The sequence below is a fragment of the Rhynchophorus ferrugineus genome, unplaced genomic scaffold (assembly GCF_030347505.1).
Source record: "Rhynchophorus ferrugineus isolate W39M unplaced genomic scaffold, kcgeb_rfMv2 rfM4, whole genome shotgun sequence".
In the NCBI taxonomy this organism is placed as follows: domain Eukaryota; kingdom Metazoa; phylum Arthropoda; class Insecta; order Coleoptera; family Curculionidae; genus Rhynchophorus; species Rhynchophorus ferrugineus.
Window position 1 is genome coordinate 33,120,150 of NW_027472583.1, and position 18,908 is coordinate 33,139,057.

Here is an 18,908-nt window from a genome sequence, read left to right on the forward strand (position 1 = left end):
AATATATTAAAATGATATTTACTATGTTGTTATAGAACAAAGTAATTTATTCTATAACTGTAACTGTTACACAATAACTATTAAAGACAATGCAAAGGACTTATTTGCAGACTCTTATTAGTTAAGAACCTTCCGAGAATTAAGCAGTTTAAATGTCCGGTATCACGCCTCGCTCGCTATAACGTTCGTACTACCTTTGAACTGGAAAATAGATAGTTAACCCCGTTTCCCTCGTATTTCCTGTCGTGGAATCGAAGGACGTTCACATTCGAAAATCGGTCCCGAAGAAACGCCATTCAACCACGACATTACAAGCAGAAAATCCATCTATAAAACCGTTGGCTGCTTCCAACAGAGCATCAGTTCGACATCCGTCTCCACTTCTTCACGTCTAGCAATTGTCGAACGAAAATGAACGGTCGAATTTTAATAGCAGTATTCTTGTGTTGCACCTCGAGGGTAAGTATACCAAACACGACGAAATAATCCCTCATTAAGTGATTATCTCTTCAGGTTCTCGCTAGAGGGTATCAAGATCGTCGCCATTTACAACGAAGAAGTTACAGTGAAGATAGTGATTATTATCCCGCAGAATCGGGTCTGGTCGGGTCCATAGCGGCGGGACCGGGGTTGATAGGGGGAGGCGTTGGAGGAGCGGGTGGTTTTGGAGGCGCAGGAATTGGTTTAGGACTTAAAGGAAGTGGAGGTTATGGAGTGGGGACGGGTAGCGCAGGACTTGGAGTAGGCGGAGCTGGATTAGGAGTTGGCGGAGCGGGATACGGAGTTAGTGGAGGAGGATACGGCGTTAGTGGAGGAGGTCTAGGAGTGGGAGCGAGTGCAGCTGGACTGGGTGTAGGCGGAGCCGGTTTAGGCGTGGGCGGCGCCGGCTACGGAGTTAGTGGAGGAGGTCTGGGAGTGGGAGGAGCTGGCATAGGCCTAAGAGGAGCCGGATTAGGACTGGGCGTTGGTGGAGCCGGCTTAGGAGTAGGAGGGGCTGGATTAGGAGTTGGCAGTGCGGGATATGGAATCAGCGGGGGAGGTTTAGGGGTAGGAGGAGCTGGCCTAGGAGTAGGGGGCGCTGGATTGGGAGTCGGACGGGCTGGATTAGGAGTGGGAGGCGCCGGTTTAGGAGTGGGAGGTGGTAGTTATATTGGTGGCGCTGGATTAGGAGTCGGAAGCACTGGATTAGGAGTGGGAGGCGCTGGTTTAGGAGTGGGTGGTGGTAGTTACATTGGAGGCGGTGGGATCCGATCTGGAGGACTTGGTTACGGGGGTGGGCTCGGTTACGGAGGTGTAGGCGGAGGACAATTCATTGGAGGAGGTGGAATCGGCGCTGGAGGACTCGGTTTAGGTTACGGTGGAAGTCTCGGTATGTAATAAAAAAATTATAGTAAACCAGAACAATAAATATAATTATAAAACATAGGTTCATCCGTCGGTCAAAACCAATACAGCGGAGGCCACGCCAACCAAAACAATGCAAACTTCCAAAAGGCAGGAGGAAATCAAGGCATCGGGTACAACAACGCAGGGGAAGGGTTAGTATACTTCTAACTCAATATACAGCAGAAGCAAAAATTATGCATAATTTAGATACGCAAAAGGCAATACCGGTCTCGTGAACGCTGAAGGTCAGAAAGGCTACTACAACAACTTGGCCGGTGGCAAAAACCTCCTTCAAGACGGTAAACACTACGCCGGTGGTCAGAACTTTAACCAAAAGGGAGTCAATGGCGATGAGAACAAACAAATCCAAGGTCACCAGAAAGGCCACCGCGTCAAAGGTTTTAAAACCTCTCACCATAAAGACGAATCCGGCAAGACCGAAGAATTCTACGATGAAGGTCACGACGAAGGCAACAACGTGGAATTCAAGGGACAATCCGGAGCTTTCGGAAACCAGGGAACGTCTTCATTCAATGTAAATACTACCAATAGTTAACTGAAACAAAGAACTCTGATTATTTTTTATTGACAGGGCGCTCAAGAAGATGGCGCTTTCAACCAAGCTAATCAAGGCAAGGCTGGACATCTGAATAACCAATATTTGGTAAATAAACATAATGGTGATGCCGGTAACTACGGTCAGAAGAAATACGGCGGATCTGGATCTGTATATGGTCTGAACAACGGCTTAGATGCACAAAAAGCTCTTGGTCACCAAGAAAACTCCAAGTACGTATTAGAACAACCCATAATATCTTTGATAACATCGATTTCTAATCTGTAGGTTTTACAACCACAAGTCCGTGCCCTTGTATTACCACTAGGAAACCACTAGGTTTTATTTAATACATTGGACTCTAACTTAATTATTTATTTATTAATATTATCGATATAGTTACTAGATTTTTGTAATTTTGTTGATTTACTGATGACGAATTCAGCAGACATGGATGTACTTGTTTTTTTTTGTTTATATGAAATAAAATTGTTCATCTCTACCATTTGATTTTATTGAATTATATTCAGTGACAGATACCAGCAGGCTGAGTCAGCTGTAGAACTAGAGCATCATGGATAAAACATGTCTTGAAAGTTTAGTAACAAATATTATCACATTTTAAAACTATGCTTATTAAAAATTATATCCTGTGAAAACAGTATCTGAAGAACAGTTATCCAAACAACTTGGACTTAAACTATGTCAAATGTATATGCCCATTGGACGCAAATCTAAGTAATCATTAGATAACAATGTATTGCTGTACGAATCAATACTTAAACCTATTTGGTCATATGGATTCTAACTATGGGGTACTGCTATTAAGTCTAAGTCGTTAATGGTTCCACAATAAAGAGTTGCGTGCCATTATTGATACTCCGTACTATGCCTCCAATGAAGTGATACAATGCCATATTCCTTTAGAACCCTTAAGGTGTGTAACCCCAGTGCTTGTGTACTTCGAAAGAGTGTTAACTAATTAACTATTAAAACTAACTCACTAAATCGTGGGCTGTAAAAACAGTTCACAATAAAACGAATAGGAGGAAAAAGCTGATGTAATGAGTGCGATCCTAAATTTGCAATTTAATTGTCAAAAAGTAATTCATGTGATTGTGAAGTAAGATATCGGAATTGGAGAGGACAGTAAGGACGGAAAAAAAAGCTTTGATAAGCTTACTGGTGGCAAATGTGCACCACTGATTATGTATATAAAGGTTACGTTATAATATAAAAATATTGTTATTTGCCTGTTCAGTTAATCATAAATTTTAATGCAGTTTCTAATGAGTCAACAATATGTGTGTAGGATGGTAGAACCACGATTCTAAATCAAAACCAAAGGATGTAAGGTGTTGTGAATTCAGACTGTCCAGAATCCAACTAGAATAGAAAAACTAGAAAACTAGAAGTTTAGCACCGTCTTATTTTTTACTTTTCTCACACATCAAGATATTCTATCTCATTTTCATCAAAATAAAGCCATATTTTTATTACCATAAAACCATATTTTTGTTATATACGTGTTCGAAAGTTCCCTTGGCCAAAGTATATATTGAACAGTCTAGTGGGTACTAATTTAAATCCTATCAATAATTGTTATGTTAGAAATAATGAAAAATAAAAAGGCTTAATTTCAATGTGTTTAAAAAAAACTTTTTTCAAAATAAACTTTAGATAAAAAAAACACAATTTAAGAATTTTTATATACTTAACTTTTGTATAACGTAGCCTATGAGCGGATTTATTTTTGTTTCAAAAATTAAACGGAACCATCGGGTTTAAGGTTGTAAAAACATTCATTCCAAATTCATTTTCAGATATATTATTGTATCAGTGTTGGTTTTTAAATCATCATTATTTGATCATTGCTCTTTAGTGCAGAATTACGGTAAACAAGGTGTAAGTAACTGAATTATTTTGTAACGAATATTTTGAGTAGTTTTATTACCTCAATAATCTACAAGCAATTGAACTGATTTAGCATATAAAAGAAACATATTTATGCAAATATTCTTAAATTGAACTACAAATAGACAATAACGTGTAACATAATTGGGTTACAAAATGAATTACTGCCCAGTCAACAATAGCAACATGTATATATTAATACATATCGAGTTTATCCCAGAACTTGCTTTTCCGGGTATTTACATTCTGCTGTAATCATCTTTCATAGCCCCTTGGAACTACTGAGTTTTATAGTAAGTTAATTGACATTTATTGGTAATGTTTGCTTTAAGTTGATATGAATATGCTTTCGCTCAATTTACCTTCATTTCATTCATGACTTATCTCTAGGTTAGCAAAATAATGTGGTATATCATAAAGTGTTATTGGGAAATTGCATATAGATCACTCAGTGTAAATCAAAAAACTTCTTTAAAGTACTTCTACTCTTATTACTTCTAGTTTTGTTCTAATTCCTTTTTATTTTGCTATGAAATCTGGCACTAGAGTGACTTAAAGCACAAATAATCTCATTCCAGTATTTATGTATATTAATAATTACATTAGAGCAGAAGGTGTCATATGTATCAATGCTGGTGGTGGCCAGTTTCTTAAATCAAGAAAAAAGGAGTGAGAGGAAATAATATTTTAAAAATGAAAGAGAGCATGGTTAATAATATCAGAAAAGTATCAACGTTTTTTTTGCGGAACAGTTAGAATAAAATATCAAAGAGAGCGTTTCCCAAATTTTAACAACAATCGCTTTCGTTGACACAAGTCACCACTGGAAGGTACAAAAAGGACTTGAACAAAAAAAAACGTTTTATTTATATTCATTCGTCTTTCTAAAAAGTAATATTTATACACTATATTAACAAAATAAATAATTTCAAGTATATCTAACTAAAATAATTTACAATAAATAATATTGTCTTATGAAAACGGATAGTGGCACTTGTGCGAGACCCATCGTCTTCGAACAATTCCTCAAGGAACGACAGGCCTCACACACCACCACCAGAGTATTCCCACAACTTCAGCTGCATCTGCTGGTAATGATTACAATCAATAATAATAACGATATCACAATTATTGGCAACAATACATTTAAACCTTAATACTATACTTTTTATAAACATATTGACGATGAAATAGTCGTTTTCATTCGCAAAACTGAAGGGAACCATCTAAGATGATGACGATGATGCAGGCACAACACTACGGAGTGCATGCGCCATCGAGAAATAGCGTTCGTCCACCAGTAAAGTTCATGCAACACAGTGGACGAACACTGGCTACAATCATCAGCACTACGTTACTTTTTTAGCAAAAAGAAAAACAAAAACATATTATGATGTACAGGAAGTAACGGTGTTACTTCCGAACATGGAGAGTCGTAAATACTGATTTGTTTGGGTTTTGGGGTACAGTCTAATTTAAAAATGGAGAAATCATCAACTTTTTGACACAGGTTTCAGTTTAAAGCGCATAATATTAGTTATTTTTTATAATAATTCTGCTGGATAGCGCTTGTTTGAATTCATACAATTGTTCGTTGGTTGAAGTGGTCGAGAGATAATTGAAATTAAAATCAATTTCAATGATTCGTGTTAGCAAGCTGTATCATAGAAATAAAATCATCTTAGGTTGTATTATTAATCAGAATAAAAGTGAAGGTACGAACTTTTATTCTGATTAAATGGATTAAATGGACGAAACTAATGGAGTAATTTGTTATGTATCGATGGTATTAAATTTTGAAACAAAAAATAATACCAAAGCAGTTGTTGTACCAAACAAGTGATATTACTTAATATGTAAGTTCATACAATTTACAATCAAAATAAATTGCTAGTGATTGATAATCAATAGAAATAACACTATGAAAGCGGTTTAAAAGCATAAAGAAAAAGACTCACCATTTAAACACAATGTCCGTTATACTGTTGAGACACAGATCATAGGTGTGTCAAATGAGATGATAATGTTTATATTGATTAATTTATCAGAATAAAGATATTCTCGGACTCATTTGAACCAAAATCAGTTGTATTATTCAGAACAAAATATATAATGGATGTGGAAGTGTAAAGAACAATTTAATACACTGTTAAATATTATTTATCACATAATATTGTTCATTAAAATCATTTATATTAACAAACTTAAAATATATTAAAAGGAGTAAATAAGTCTTGAACATACCACTGCTGAATCGAATTAGAAATGAACCAGATTGCTGAAATTGTTTTAATACTCGTGATCAATCGAACTATAATAAAAAATATATATTAGACACCTTAATAACAAATAAAATATGTTGTGTATTCTGTTATTAAATATTATTAAGTAATGGTAAAATTAAGTAATTAAGTAGTATTAAATATTATTAAAAAAATTTATGAATAACTAATATATCAAATGACAGTAAAAAACTGGTGAATATCAAGAAAACGCAATGCATTTCATCATTAACGAGAATAGATCAGACTTGCATTATCAAAGAAATGACCAGTTCCAGTAATTGATTTTGAAAAAGATGCAATTTACCAAGAAACCGAGAATAAAAACGTCAATTTTATTTATAATGAAAAGTAATAATCAAAGGAAAAAATCGGGAACTCCTAACATCATCCAAGATCAATAGGTATAATTAAAGCCTAATAAAACACATTAAACACAAATTAACACCTTTATGCGTAAGCTCTTATTATATAATTTCTGACGGCTAAATTAATAACTAAAAAATCATACCACAGTATCAGGAAAAAGTCTTAAATGGTACTACAGATATAAGAAATATATTTCAGAACAAAAAATAAATGGACTGTGAACCAGTGAAATTGGGATATTTTGAAAATTAATTTATGACTTTTTCTTTAATGGTGTCATATATTTAATAAAATCATACATAAAATTTCTTGAAAAACAGAACCACCACAATTATTTTTAAAAAATGGCAATAAACTGAAACCTAGTAAAAAAATCAAAGTAATCAGACACATTAATTTGTTTTATATGTAAAAATGGAAATAGTTCTCACCATGACCCGGTAAAAAGGGGAGGGGAAAACATCATCTATTGGTCAGATTTTTCAACAACGATCACATACGATTTTTCATACGTTTTTCATTTTTGTTGTGTTGTAAAAACCTTATTCAATAGCTTTAATAAAATTGGAGGGGGTGGGAACGGGATTTTATTCCCAAAAAGGTTGATCTTGTAAAATTATTAAATATATACACACAACCATATTTATATATATCTTTTGTCGGTGGTTGGCGTTCTGACCAGTTCTACTGCAGCGGGTTTTTTGAGCGCGGGGTTATCGAAGGACGACACCCGATTCAGTTCGCCGCGGAAGCTGGAGAAATTCTAAAAAAAAACAAAACGAAAACCGGCTATCTCAGTTCCCTTTGCTCGATGTAGTAGGCCCAGGAATGATCCGCTTCGTCTTCTAAGACTACCTGTCGTCCATAACCACCTGCTTGAACGTATTCACGCCGGTGGACATCTGCGATTTGACTTCGTGGTTACCCAGTGCGGCGGTTCCGTCTTTCGCTATGAACAACTGAAGGCCTGATGCTGAAAAAGAAGCAGAATTATAAAAAATAAACCAAATTTCGACAAAATCAGCGTCATGTAAAAGGAATAGAAGAGACGAATGTAAAAATTTTAAAACAAGATAAAAATCATTAGCATTTGAAGTCATCTTTAAATTCCACGACATTTTAGAGATAGAGATACATCAATTAAAAAATGCTAGCTTCTTAATAAAAAACAAATCAAAATTAACAAATTTGATATATTAAAATTTTTAAAAAATAATAAATCCTGTATATTGTGAAAAAACAGGAAGCATATATAAAAAACAATATAACGAAAAAAAAATTATTTACAAATTGTATATTCAAAAGATTTCTTAGAACCTTAACAAAGAGGACTTTAATAAATATAAAGGCAGTATTCAACACAATGAGAACAAGACAGCTAAAGATCCGTAAATAAAAAATAAAACAAAAAACTATAATCCTACAAATTAGATTTAAAGGAAGTTTTTTTTTCAGTTTGAAGCTTTATTGTGAAAAATCGGTGCGATGTTTTTTATTCAAAGTGTTGTCCATCGATAGTCGTTCCTTTTTCCCATCTTTCAATTTGCGGATTCCATCTCTAAAAAACGATCTTTTGGGGCTATCCACGGATCGACCCGTTTTTTGATTTCTTCATATAAGTGAAGCGCTGTTCAAACAGGTCACGACTCATATGGCGAAACAAGTAGTAACTAGAAGGAGGCAGGTCTGGAAAATACGACGAGTGGGGTAGCACTTTTCTTAGTTAGCACACGTTTTCACCGGATTTGTAACATGTAATCGAGTGTTGTCATGCTGAAGTATAACATTGTTTACATACATTTTTCTTTGTAAATTGTAATAAAAAAGTAATTGAAGTAACAAACTAAAACTCCAAAAGAGTAAAATGCGATTACTGCGTACTCGGGTACAAATTCAAATATTTTAACTGAAACTGAACCGGTACTGAAAACATTTTTTATTCACACGTGAAGCAGTGCGGCTTCAGCATGGAGTTGGTTACAAATGTACGCGATGTTATTTAATACACAATAAAACAATCTGTTGTAAATCCTTTTAAATGAATTGATAGGGCATAGATATATTACAATAAGGTCTCTAAAATATCAAATGATTAAGGAGTAAACAACAACAAAGATTGGAATAAAATAATAAATAATTAATTAAATCAAAATTCAGTAATTCTGCATAAATGAAAACTGAAAATTTTTAAAAATCCTAATAAAATAAGATTATTTACTTTCTGCTGAATCATCCGGCTGTTCCAGATTAGTGCTTTTCAAAAGCTCGGCAATAAAATTTTCCGGATCTATTCTGGTGTTCTCCACGCGGGCAGCTACACTGCCCTCCTCTTGCCCGCCAGGAATCTTCTTCCGCCTCTCGAACGCTGCCTTGGCTCGCTCCAAAGATCCACCCTCGCTGCTGGTAGCCAAACTGCCTGAACTGGGATTCCTAGACAAATCAAGAGAAACACAACATGTACTAGACCGAACAGAAACCATGAATCAGTTGACGATGCAAAAAACAAGGAATAAAAGAAGCAGTAACATAAGATATAACGCCGAAAAGTCGCAAAAGTAAGAGGGAAATTCTGGAAACATCGGCAACGTCGATCAAGCAACAAAACGATTTGGCAACCGATCTATAGGGTTAGTTTGCTGATCAAGCCAAGAAAAGAACAAATCAAAAAAAATTGCCAACTAAAAAGGTAAAAAGCAATGGGTAGAACGATAAGAACGAAAATTTGGAAGCTCGATGAGGGCTTGATATACAAGGACGGTTTAAAAAGACCTCCAAGTAGACTACCGTATTCCATGAATATAATTTCTACGATAGTGACATAATTCGTAGTAGTATGAGTCCCAAGTCTTTTATTACAAAATTATTAAAGATTCTGACTCATTTATACTGAAATAAAAAATATTATTTAAGGATATTTGCAACTTATATAACTTTAATTTTTTTACTATTAAAATAGAATTGATACTGTATTAGCTGTAAATAGATTAACCATAGTCAGGGCAACCAACTAAGGCTATTTTCTTAATAATAACTGTAATGATATACTTATTTTTGAGATTATTATCATTTGTATAATAGCTAAAGCTTGATTAAAGGATTTAACTTAAGGTGATCAAATTTAGAAAAAAAAACATTGGTTTCGTTGCCATTCAATGTGATATAATTTAAATAGGGTTCAAAAATTCGATGAATTCGATTCGAAAAAAATACTTGAATAAAATCAATAAATTAATGAATTTAAATGTTTTGTAAAGCTGTTAATTCATATAGAAAATATATTTTTTTAATCATTATTTAATTAGATCTCGAGTATCATTGCTTATATAAAGTAAGTACATGTTATCCAATGTTATTGAAATAAAAGGCCAAATAAAACAGCCGAGGCACGTCATAGATGACGTCGAATATATTGTCAATTGCAGTTTGTAAAAATATAAAATTCATTTTAAACCCATAGTGGATTTTTCCTTCTCATTTTATCCTAGTTAAAAAGAAATAAAATGCTGCCTGATGCATCAAATCATGTTGTCAAATGTCTGCAAAATACTTTAAAACATTAGTGATAATAATTAGAAGTTATAAACCGGCAAACCAAAATTCTAAGTTGATGAGAAAACATTGGGACGTGTTGACATCATACATTTTGATGACGCGCTTTGGCTGTTTTATTGGGCAGGGTATGCATATAATGCTTCCAATAAACAGCCAATGCATGTCATCAACACCGTTGAACGTATTTCCAAATTCAATTTATAATAACGTAAAATCTCCTTTAAACTCGTACCATTTCTCTTTCTCATTTTATTAATTAACATTACTCTAGTTAAGAGGCAACAGAATGAAGTCTAAACATGTAACCAAATTGGTATATAAAATTCGATTGTGTTGGTATTGTTCGACACCGTGACACCACAACTCTAACCTACAAAATATTGTGACTGTTTAATTAACTTTAAGACATTCCATTAATAATGCATTAGATGTACTATAATGTTAAAACAAATTACATTTTATAACGTTATTTTTGTTTCATTATTTTATTTACATTAGTATTTTGTGGTCAGAGTCAAAATAAACGAAAATTTAAATTTGATGCGGCAACGTTGCATTCTAAATTTTGATGACTTGCATTGGCTGTTTTAATGGAAGGACTACATTATGAATAGTTTGCCAACGTCGAGTGTTTTAATTAGAAAGGTTTAATTATTCTAAATTTTATTTTATTCTACATTAATTTTTGTTGGATTTTTTTGATTTCAATAAATTTAGTAAGAGTTTAATAAATCGTAATTTAATTTAACATAATTTTGGTCTTTTGCAGAACTGGAGGAGAGCTTTTTAAACCGGCTTGCTACGCTAAAGACGATCACTAACAATGAGCTGCCCGCGCTGGGCCTGCGTTGTAAGTTTGGCAACGCGATGCCATCTTCCGGCGGTAGATCATCGGGTGGACTGCACGAAGTCATCGGAGCCAATTTGCTGACGGTGGCGCCGTCTAGTAGCATCTTACGGTGCAGCCTAAAGGGGCAGTTAGTAAAAAAATAATGATACGGTGTTAATAAACCTTCGGGTGGGTGAGAATAGTCGGTGGATCGGACAGAACGAAAGTGTGTCTAGTAGGCGAAGTCTGAGAATGCGGTGGTGGTGACATGAGGGGTGTGGAGAGGGCCCGATAGAATGAATTGATGATTTGATGGGTCAAGTTACGTCTATGTGTTTCTTCTCTCGATATCTCGCACACATTTGTCCTTTAGACGGACATTTTGTTCATAAATAAATTCTGTCAGTTAAAAACGTTTAGTAATCATTAATATCGTGCTATATATAGAAAATAAAGTGTTGGAACAATCACTTACGGTATTTAGTCATATACGTACGTATACTGATCATGTGGGAGGCCCATTATGTCCGTGCTATTTACAACTATATTCACTACCAATATCTACAATACAATGTAGTGTGTATTAAAAATAGCCCTCCGCCAATATGTAGAAAACACTTGACTAACTCTGTCAATTAGATGAATTTAAAATTATTTTTTAAAATATTAGATCTAGAAAAAATGTTGCGCTTTAAGGTCCTACTTTTTTCTATATATGCAATATTTAGGATATTATTGGGATAAAAAAAACTAAGGTAAAAGATCACACAATATGAGTAAAATCACAATTTTAATAAGGGTGGTAATTTTTAGTGACTACTGATGTATTCTGTGTTTTAAGAATCATTTTTCTCTCTGTAATATATTTATTTATTAAATAATTATCTTTATATCTTATAAAGGATTTGTTATTCAATCGAAGAAGAGATATTCAATCGTCGATGCGAATTTCTATATATACTGAATTTAAAAAGCCTATTTCTTCTTCATTTAATTTGATTTTCTGGAATAAAATTATAATAATAATAATAATAATAAAGATATTAAATCATTCGAAATTTTAAGAATTTAAGAAGCTATCTCAGAAACATATTTATAATTTTTTTTGTAAAGTCATTTTAAACAGTATGTCTTCTATTATATTTCAGCGCTTCAAAAAGCAAGCAAAAAAACATTAAAAAGTGTATTCCATCTTTTGAAAGAAAACTAATTGGGATATAGAATCTGAAATGTGCGGTTACTTCATAGATACTTATAACTAACTACAGTACAATTTTACCAAGCAATACATTTAACTAGGTCTCTATATATAAAACAATTCTTAATACACACTACTACCGTTATTATTAAGCGAATTATGTCACCGTCAAGTAATATGATCATAACAATACAAAACATACTAATATAAAACCCTAAAATAGAACGTTCTTCAGATATAACTCGCTTAATAATAGAAAAACCTTAACCGCCACCCCTGAAATGAACGTAAATACTTAAAAAAATCTAAATATAAACACATCGTATAATTACAACCCAACTTAAATAATCCTATATGTACACCACTTCCATAAACCAAAACACAAGTTAAAAACAACCGAAAAACTCGATTAGTTAGTTATCAAGCATCACAATGCACAAAACCAACACCAAATAAAAAAAAACCTGTAAAAACCCCCAAAAGTAAAATATGATGGTAAAGTTACAAAACCCTCATTCCTACCTGATGACGGTCCCTGGTACAAGCAACAAGCCCTCGTTGCCCATTCTCAAATTGCCCATTGATACAGCCCTCGACTCCTGATTGGATAGGGTAAAGGTGGGGGGCGTGGTCAAGCCGAATCCATCTTTGATGGGCGTGGAGTGAGCCGCGTTCTTGCGCGACATGCGCGGCGTCAAGAACGAGCTGATTATTTGGGAGAAAGATCGGTCTTTACGCGTCTCTTCCGGTGAGACTTTCGGAATCTGAAAGTCGCTTTTCGAGTATCGTAGTCCAGATGGAGCCAGCGACTTAACGTTTCGGTTCTTTTCGTACGTATAGGCCTTAGAGCGCACATTAACCTCGACGACCTCCAATTCAACGTTTGACGATTTCTTCGTGTCGTTCTCGACGACCTCCACCTTTTTGATCCATTCCACCATACTATTGGACGCGCTCTTTTGTAACGCGTTAAAATTCCTACTGAAAACATCGGTTTTAGTACTGAACGACCCTTCCGGGGTACAGAAGACATCGTCAGTAAGATCCCCTCCCACTTCCAAATCGTTTCCGAGCTCTTTGACTTTTTTGGGCGTATCGTCATCGCATATGGGCGTATGGAAACCATCGCATAGGCCGTTGGCCAGAGGCGCGGTGGGCGTGGCGTCCTCAGAGCCGCCCAGGCTACCCTGGGGAGTATGGAACACCTCGGGCGTGGAGGTATTTAACGCGGACGGCCCAAAAGATTCCGAAAGGATGGTGGTGGGAATGTAGAGACGGTGCTTGGGAAGAGTGTAGGTGCGCTGGAATTTGGAGGAGGGCCTGCGAAGCGACTGGTGTTGGAAGGCGTTCCTGTTTGCCAATAATATTATGAATGCATGCACGTGGTTTGTTGTGAAAAGGAAATAAATATATATTATACTAGAAACACATGATAATGAGTCATGACATAACATTTAAATTTTGAAAAATATTTTCAATTTCGATGTTCTAATAAAATAACTTTGAAAAGAACCGTTTTTTTGCAGTTCTTGAAAGATCAACAAACATTGAATAAAAGATCAGGGTTGGTTAGAAAATAACTTCACTGTTTATATATTTATAGTAATGTGATAACTTAACATTTCGTACAACGATGGGTAAATTATGCAAGAACAATTGAACAATGACATTAACACAACAGATAAACAAATATCTTACTTTGGATATTTGTTAAATATACTACTAATTCATTTATTGGTCCATAAGAACACAGATGGTGTATATCCTGCATAAGAGCATAAATTATAGAATAAGCAAACTTATTTACTTGGAGGAATATCAATGACAAGCAGCATCGAACTGTACTCCGCCCAATAAAACAGCCAATGCACGTTACAAATAACGTCGAATATACTACGAAATGTAGTTTGTAAAAATGTAAAATTTGTTTTAAACATAAAAAAAGGAACGTCGTCTTATAACGAAGTCGCATACGTCGGAAAATGTAACCGAATCAGTTTATAAAATTCAATTTGTGTTGGTGCTGGCTGACCTTGTCAAATGTCTACAAAATCCTTCAAAACTTTAATGATAATAATTAGAAGTTTTAAACTGGCAAAACTTTCTGGCTGTTTTCATAAATTTCTAATTGCTGTTTAATATTTGGGATTGCTCTGATTAAACATTCTAAAGCCACAAACTGACTGACAATGCAGCATATCATAGCACACTGGTGGAAAAGATCTCAATAAGCATTCAGTAATTAAGAAATGGTTTGCAAAATGTTAATTGAATTTTGAAGATACCACTTTGAAGCGGTTTATTTCAAATGGTTACTCGATACATTTAATTAGAATGGTTAATAACGTTTTATGTAATTTACTTTTTTATAAGTAGGACTGAAAACAGAGACAACGTAGATAGTAGACAAAGAATTATTAGAATGGTCAGGCAAGTCGAGAAGTATATACAAGAAAGAACTGTTTGTATATGTGGAAAGAAGCATTATCTACAATAGCACCTTTAGTGTGCTCAACTCAATCAGATCCAAAGAAGGAGAAATTGACAATTGATGGAATCATGAACAAGTGTTAGATTGGAGATTAAGAGTTCAGTTATTGACTCGAATAGTGTCAAAATGTAAATAGTTCAATATAAATATAGATAATAAAACAAGCTTTTAAAACAAATATTTGATAACATTATTTTTGTTTCATTATTTTATTCACAATACTATTATATTATGTCAGAGTTAAAATAAGCCAAAAATCAAATTTGATTTCGACGTGATGTCGTTATCGGAAGGACAAATTACAATCATCTAGATATGATAGAGTTTTGACTCATAGAAATATCTAAATAAAATAAACAAGGCCCTATCACATATATGTTCTAAATTCCGAGTAAGCATTGATAATGGTGAATATTGTTATACTAGGACCAACATTGACATATACTATTTTACTAGATATGGTCTTGAATTTTAATAAATTCTATTTCAATCACAATATTTTCTTTCGACTTCTATAATCTTTTGTTATATTTGCATTTGCGGATAAAAACACAAAAAAAAACTTAATATTCAACCAAACAGACATTATTTTCTTAACAAACCCCACATTAATTTAATATATCGATAAGGCAACTTATTGCTTTTCAACCACAAGTCAACTTCCATGCAGATAATGAAAATTGAGAAAGCACCAAAAATATAAAATAGGAATAAGATCATGCTATCAATGTCAGAAACGAAAATATTTTTCAATAAAAATCTATGAAATAATACTAAAATAATAACAATGATAACAAATAAACAACAATAATACGAATGTCTGGAAAGAAGCTAATTTATATAAAAAACATATTATGTTGTATAATTTTTAAACACATATATGTAACTTGCCATGCAAGAACACAACACAGAAAATTAATCATCAATTAAGAACTTCTTCCTATTCAAATTCCAACTATTTACATTCTAAGACATAAGAACCCTTTCCAAAATCATCAAGCCCTTCCCCTCGAATAGTCACGTAGCCCCGCCCGTTCGTCGTTTCCACCAATGAAATTAAAGACTCCACCCAGTTTCTTACCTGATATGTCCAGCCGCTGAATCGCCGCTGCTGCTCTGTCGGCTATGCGAAATGCTGCTGTAACCTGACGCCCGTGACATCTGGCTAGTGTTCGATGAATTTCTGCTATGCCCCGGCTCTTGGGTATTGGCAACGGTCACGTGATCAGTCACCTGTTCGCAGTGGACGATGAAAGGTGCTATCTCAGTGCTGGATTGGTCGCTGGGCGTGGATGCGCTGGCCCCGCCCGACTCTGGCAGCGTTTGGCCAATAACGATTTCTAGAACGGTAATGAGTAATATTAGATGCATTTTCGAGAGGGTTCAGAAAGTTCATTACCAGAAGTCATCAATTGGGGTCGTTTTTTCGGCAAACTACCGAAACCTGAACTCCCGCTATTAATGGAACCGGCCAGGGAACCGCTGGAGAACTCGTCGGATCTCTGGTCGGCCGCGGCATCGTCCATCAGGGTTTGTTTGTGCTTGAGCGACGGCGAAGGTCTGAAACAGTGCCAGGGATCGATAGAGGCGTTGCATGACGGGGTTAGAATTAGAATGATTCGGACTTTCTTTGGAGAATTAGGTCGAGGCGCGCTGCCAAAGAGATACTAGGGCACGATAAAAACGAGCCTCCAAACCCCCTAACCCTAACGCGTTATATGCTCGCTCATAAACAATATTACGTGACGTCGGTAATCGTACGATCGCCGTTTCTTTGTACAGTGCATATATAAATTAAACCGCTGGAGAGTACGTTTATGTATAGGTTTTATGATTAGGGTAGATAATACGTTTTTATCTAACATATTTCAATGCTCTATCCGCAACAAAAAAGATCTTTGACTCAGTTTTCAACTAATTCCTATAAATATAATCCTATAAATGAATTTTGGTGTGCCAAAAACCAGGATGCATTTAAGATACAATACGATACAACACAATGGTATATTCATAGATTCATCAAAAAGAAGCCTTAAAGCAGTTCTACTTCACAAAGGCGGTTTTTATGTTTCCATTCAAACAATCCAAAGAACTTGGAATGGCTCCTTAAAAATTCAAATTTTAAGACCATGGTTGGTAGGTTTGCAATGATTTTAAAATTTTCTTCATCGTGCTCAGACAAGCTGGATTTACTTAATTCCCTAGATATTTGTTTCTATGGGTTAGTAGAAACACTGTATAAAATAGTGTTGGCCGCCGAGAGAGCTTACAGTTGGTGAGAAGAACATCCTCCAAGAAACATTGGTACCATCCATAAAGTTATTTTACCATAGCTGCAGATAAAGTTGAATTGATGAAGTGATTTGTAAAATCACTTCCCAAAGATGAAGCTTCAAATACATAGTTTCAAAGTTTTCAGGACTCTCACAGCAAAGGCAACGGATAGCTTTCTCTCTGGCCTAAACAAGGCGACTTATGACTGACCTACTGTTCGTCACGACCGTGATGAATCCTCAAAAATAAGAGTGGATTACCAATAAACAAATCGTCAAAAAATGGTAACAGCATTTCAGGCTTTAGTTTGCCTCAACTACTTTCCGGAAAATTAGAGAAATGTGAGTGAAAAGCAAGGTAAACGATTTCATCAGGATATTAAAACATAGAGAAAAGATGCCAAGAAAAATGAAACGTCTCAATGATATTACAAACTACTACGATTCCGAGAGACTTCATGAGCGAAAATGTACAAACAGGAGCCTTACTAGTAAAAAGATATTTATGTGTACTAGTGAACGTATATTAGACTTAAAAATATATATCGCTAATGTTTGTAAATAAAATAATATTTTTGAAGTCTGCTCTTAATTAATTTAATTAACTAAATTGTCTTAGAGCAAAAAGGAACTGTTTCTGCTTTCAGCACGCTCAAAAAGATGAGTTATACATTGAATAAATTTATATTTCATCTTTTCAGTACTCGAAAAATAATAGAAATTCTTCTATTCTTCAACTGTTTTCATATACTACTAAAGCCAGCCATAAACAACATATTATTCAACATTTGCAGTAACTTACACTTTAAACAATATATCGCCTGATATCATGTTGAGTTGTAGGCGAAACTTCAGCATACTATTGTCTTGTCTATGCCTGGTATCATAACCCTCCAAAAGTGCCTTCTTGTGAATGACACCAGCACCAGCGTATTCGGCCAAGTTCAGATCCACGAATCCAAGCTGAAACACAAAGTGGTTATTATAATAGAGTCAAATCAATATATTCATACCAAAATTAATTTGAACATAAAAAAATTAGTAGCAATTTCGAAGAATCAAATATGTTAACTGCTTCTTAACTATAACTATATGAGTTTTGAAAATTGCCATAGTAAAATTACAAACTTGTTGGTGCTGTCACGTCTAGAACATATGATAATTTTTATTCATATTCCATTTTTAGTAAGGTATCTTAATGAATTTTGTACCAGTAATATATAGTATACTGTAATACTGTACTGTAATATATAGTAATATATCTCCATAATTACAGAGTTTAATATATAGTCATAAACTCTAATTGTCATCTCAGCTTTCCTATAATGTTTTAATTTCCTTAATTATCAATAAAAAACTAGTGTTTTGTTATTATTTATTAAATTTTCACAACCATATATAAAAAATTAATAACTCAAAAACATTTTTAACATGATAAACGCAAATTCAAGCAGGCTTCGTAGGTTTTGTTTATTGTGTATATGAGTCCCTAATAACTGATTTCAGTTACCAAATAATATGGAAAAGTATATTTAATATTACGTGATGGATTTAGTTTTACAAATGTGCATGAAATCACCACATAATCCTACAAGATTTAAATGTCAACCAGATAGAGGAAAATGAACTCAAAAAAAAACAGAAAAGTATTAATTAAACATAAGCGTTTAGTGCGTCCCAGCATGGCCTTATTAGAAAAAGCTAACATGTCTGGTTTCTTGTAAATCAAATAGTTCAATAAAAAGTTTTAGATATTTTATCAGGCAAAGAGTAACTAGGACATGTTTAGTTGAACCATGTGACCATTTACTTTTAGGATCTCTATCAAATACATTCGCATCAGAATTTTAAAACTATCATAACATTTTTCAGTACGTTTGTAAGCGATACAATTGTGTCATAGCGTTAGGCTGCAACGACCTCATCCTTCGTTGCAGTCCTAACTTTTGCTCCCATAGGACTGCATCCGCTATCGAATTTTAAACCAGAACAAAAAAATTGTGTATTAGTATTCATGAGACACCTGACAATAACAATTTAACAACAAGATTATTATAT

General features: G+C 34.3%; 2 protein-coding genes across 2 annotated transcripts in view; one reads left to right on the forward strand and one right to left on the reverse strand.

Annotated features, from left to right (window-relative positions):
- Positions 1-373: 373 nt before the first annotated feature.
- LOC143196346 (uncharacterized) lies at positions 374-2,373 on the forward strand. Its single transcript, XM_076404011.1, has 6 exons — positions 374-459; positions 514-1,369; positions 1,427-1,538; positions 1,594-1,921; positions 1,979-2,175; positions 2,231-2,373. The coding sequence occupies exons 1-6, from the start codon at positions 412-414 to the stop codon at positions 2,268-2,270; spliced, it is 1,581 nt and encodes a 526-aa protein (XP_076260126.1). The 5' UTR covers positions 374-411; the 3' UTR covers positions 2,271-2,373.
- Positions 2,374-4,704: 2,331 nt separating this feature from the next.
- The window catches only part of LOC143195290 (uncharacterized), a 79,977-nt gene continuing 65,773 nt past the window's right edge, over positions 4,705-18,908 (reverse strand). The window contains exons 4-9 of the mRNA XM_076402306.1: positions 17,653-17,813; positions 15,977-16,137; positions 15,659-15,917; positions 12,609-13,436; positions 8,726-8,937; positions 4,705-7,480 (exon numbers count right to left, since the gene is read on the reverse strand). Coding sequence (XP_076258421.1) covers positions 7,359-7,480; positions 8,726-8,937; positions 12,609-13,436; positions 15,659-15,917; positions 15,977-16,137; positions 17,653-17,813 — 1,743 coding nt within the window. The 3' untranslated portion in view covers positions 4,705-7,358. The remainder of the gene's footprint in view (positions 7,481-8,725; positions 8,938-12,608; positions 13,437-15,658; positions 15,918-15,976; positions 16,138-17,652; positions 17,814-18,908) is intronic.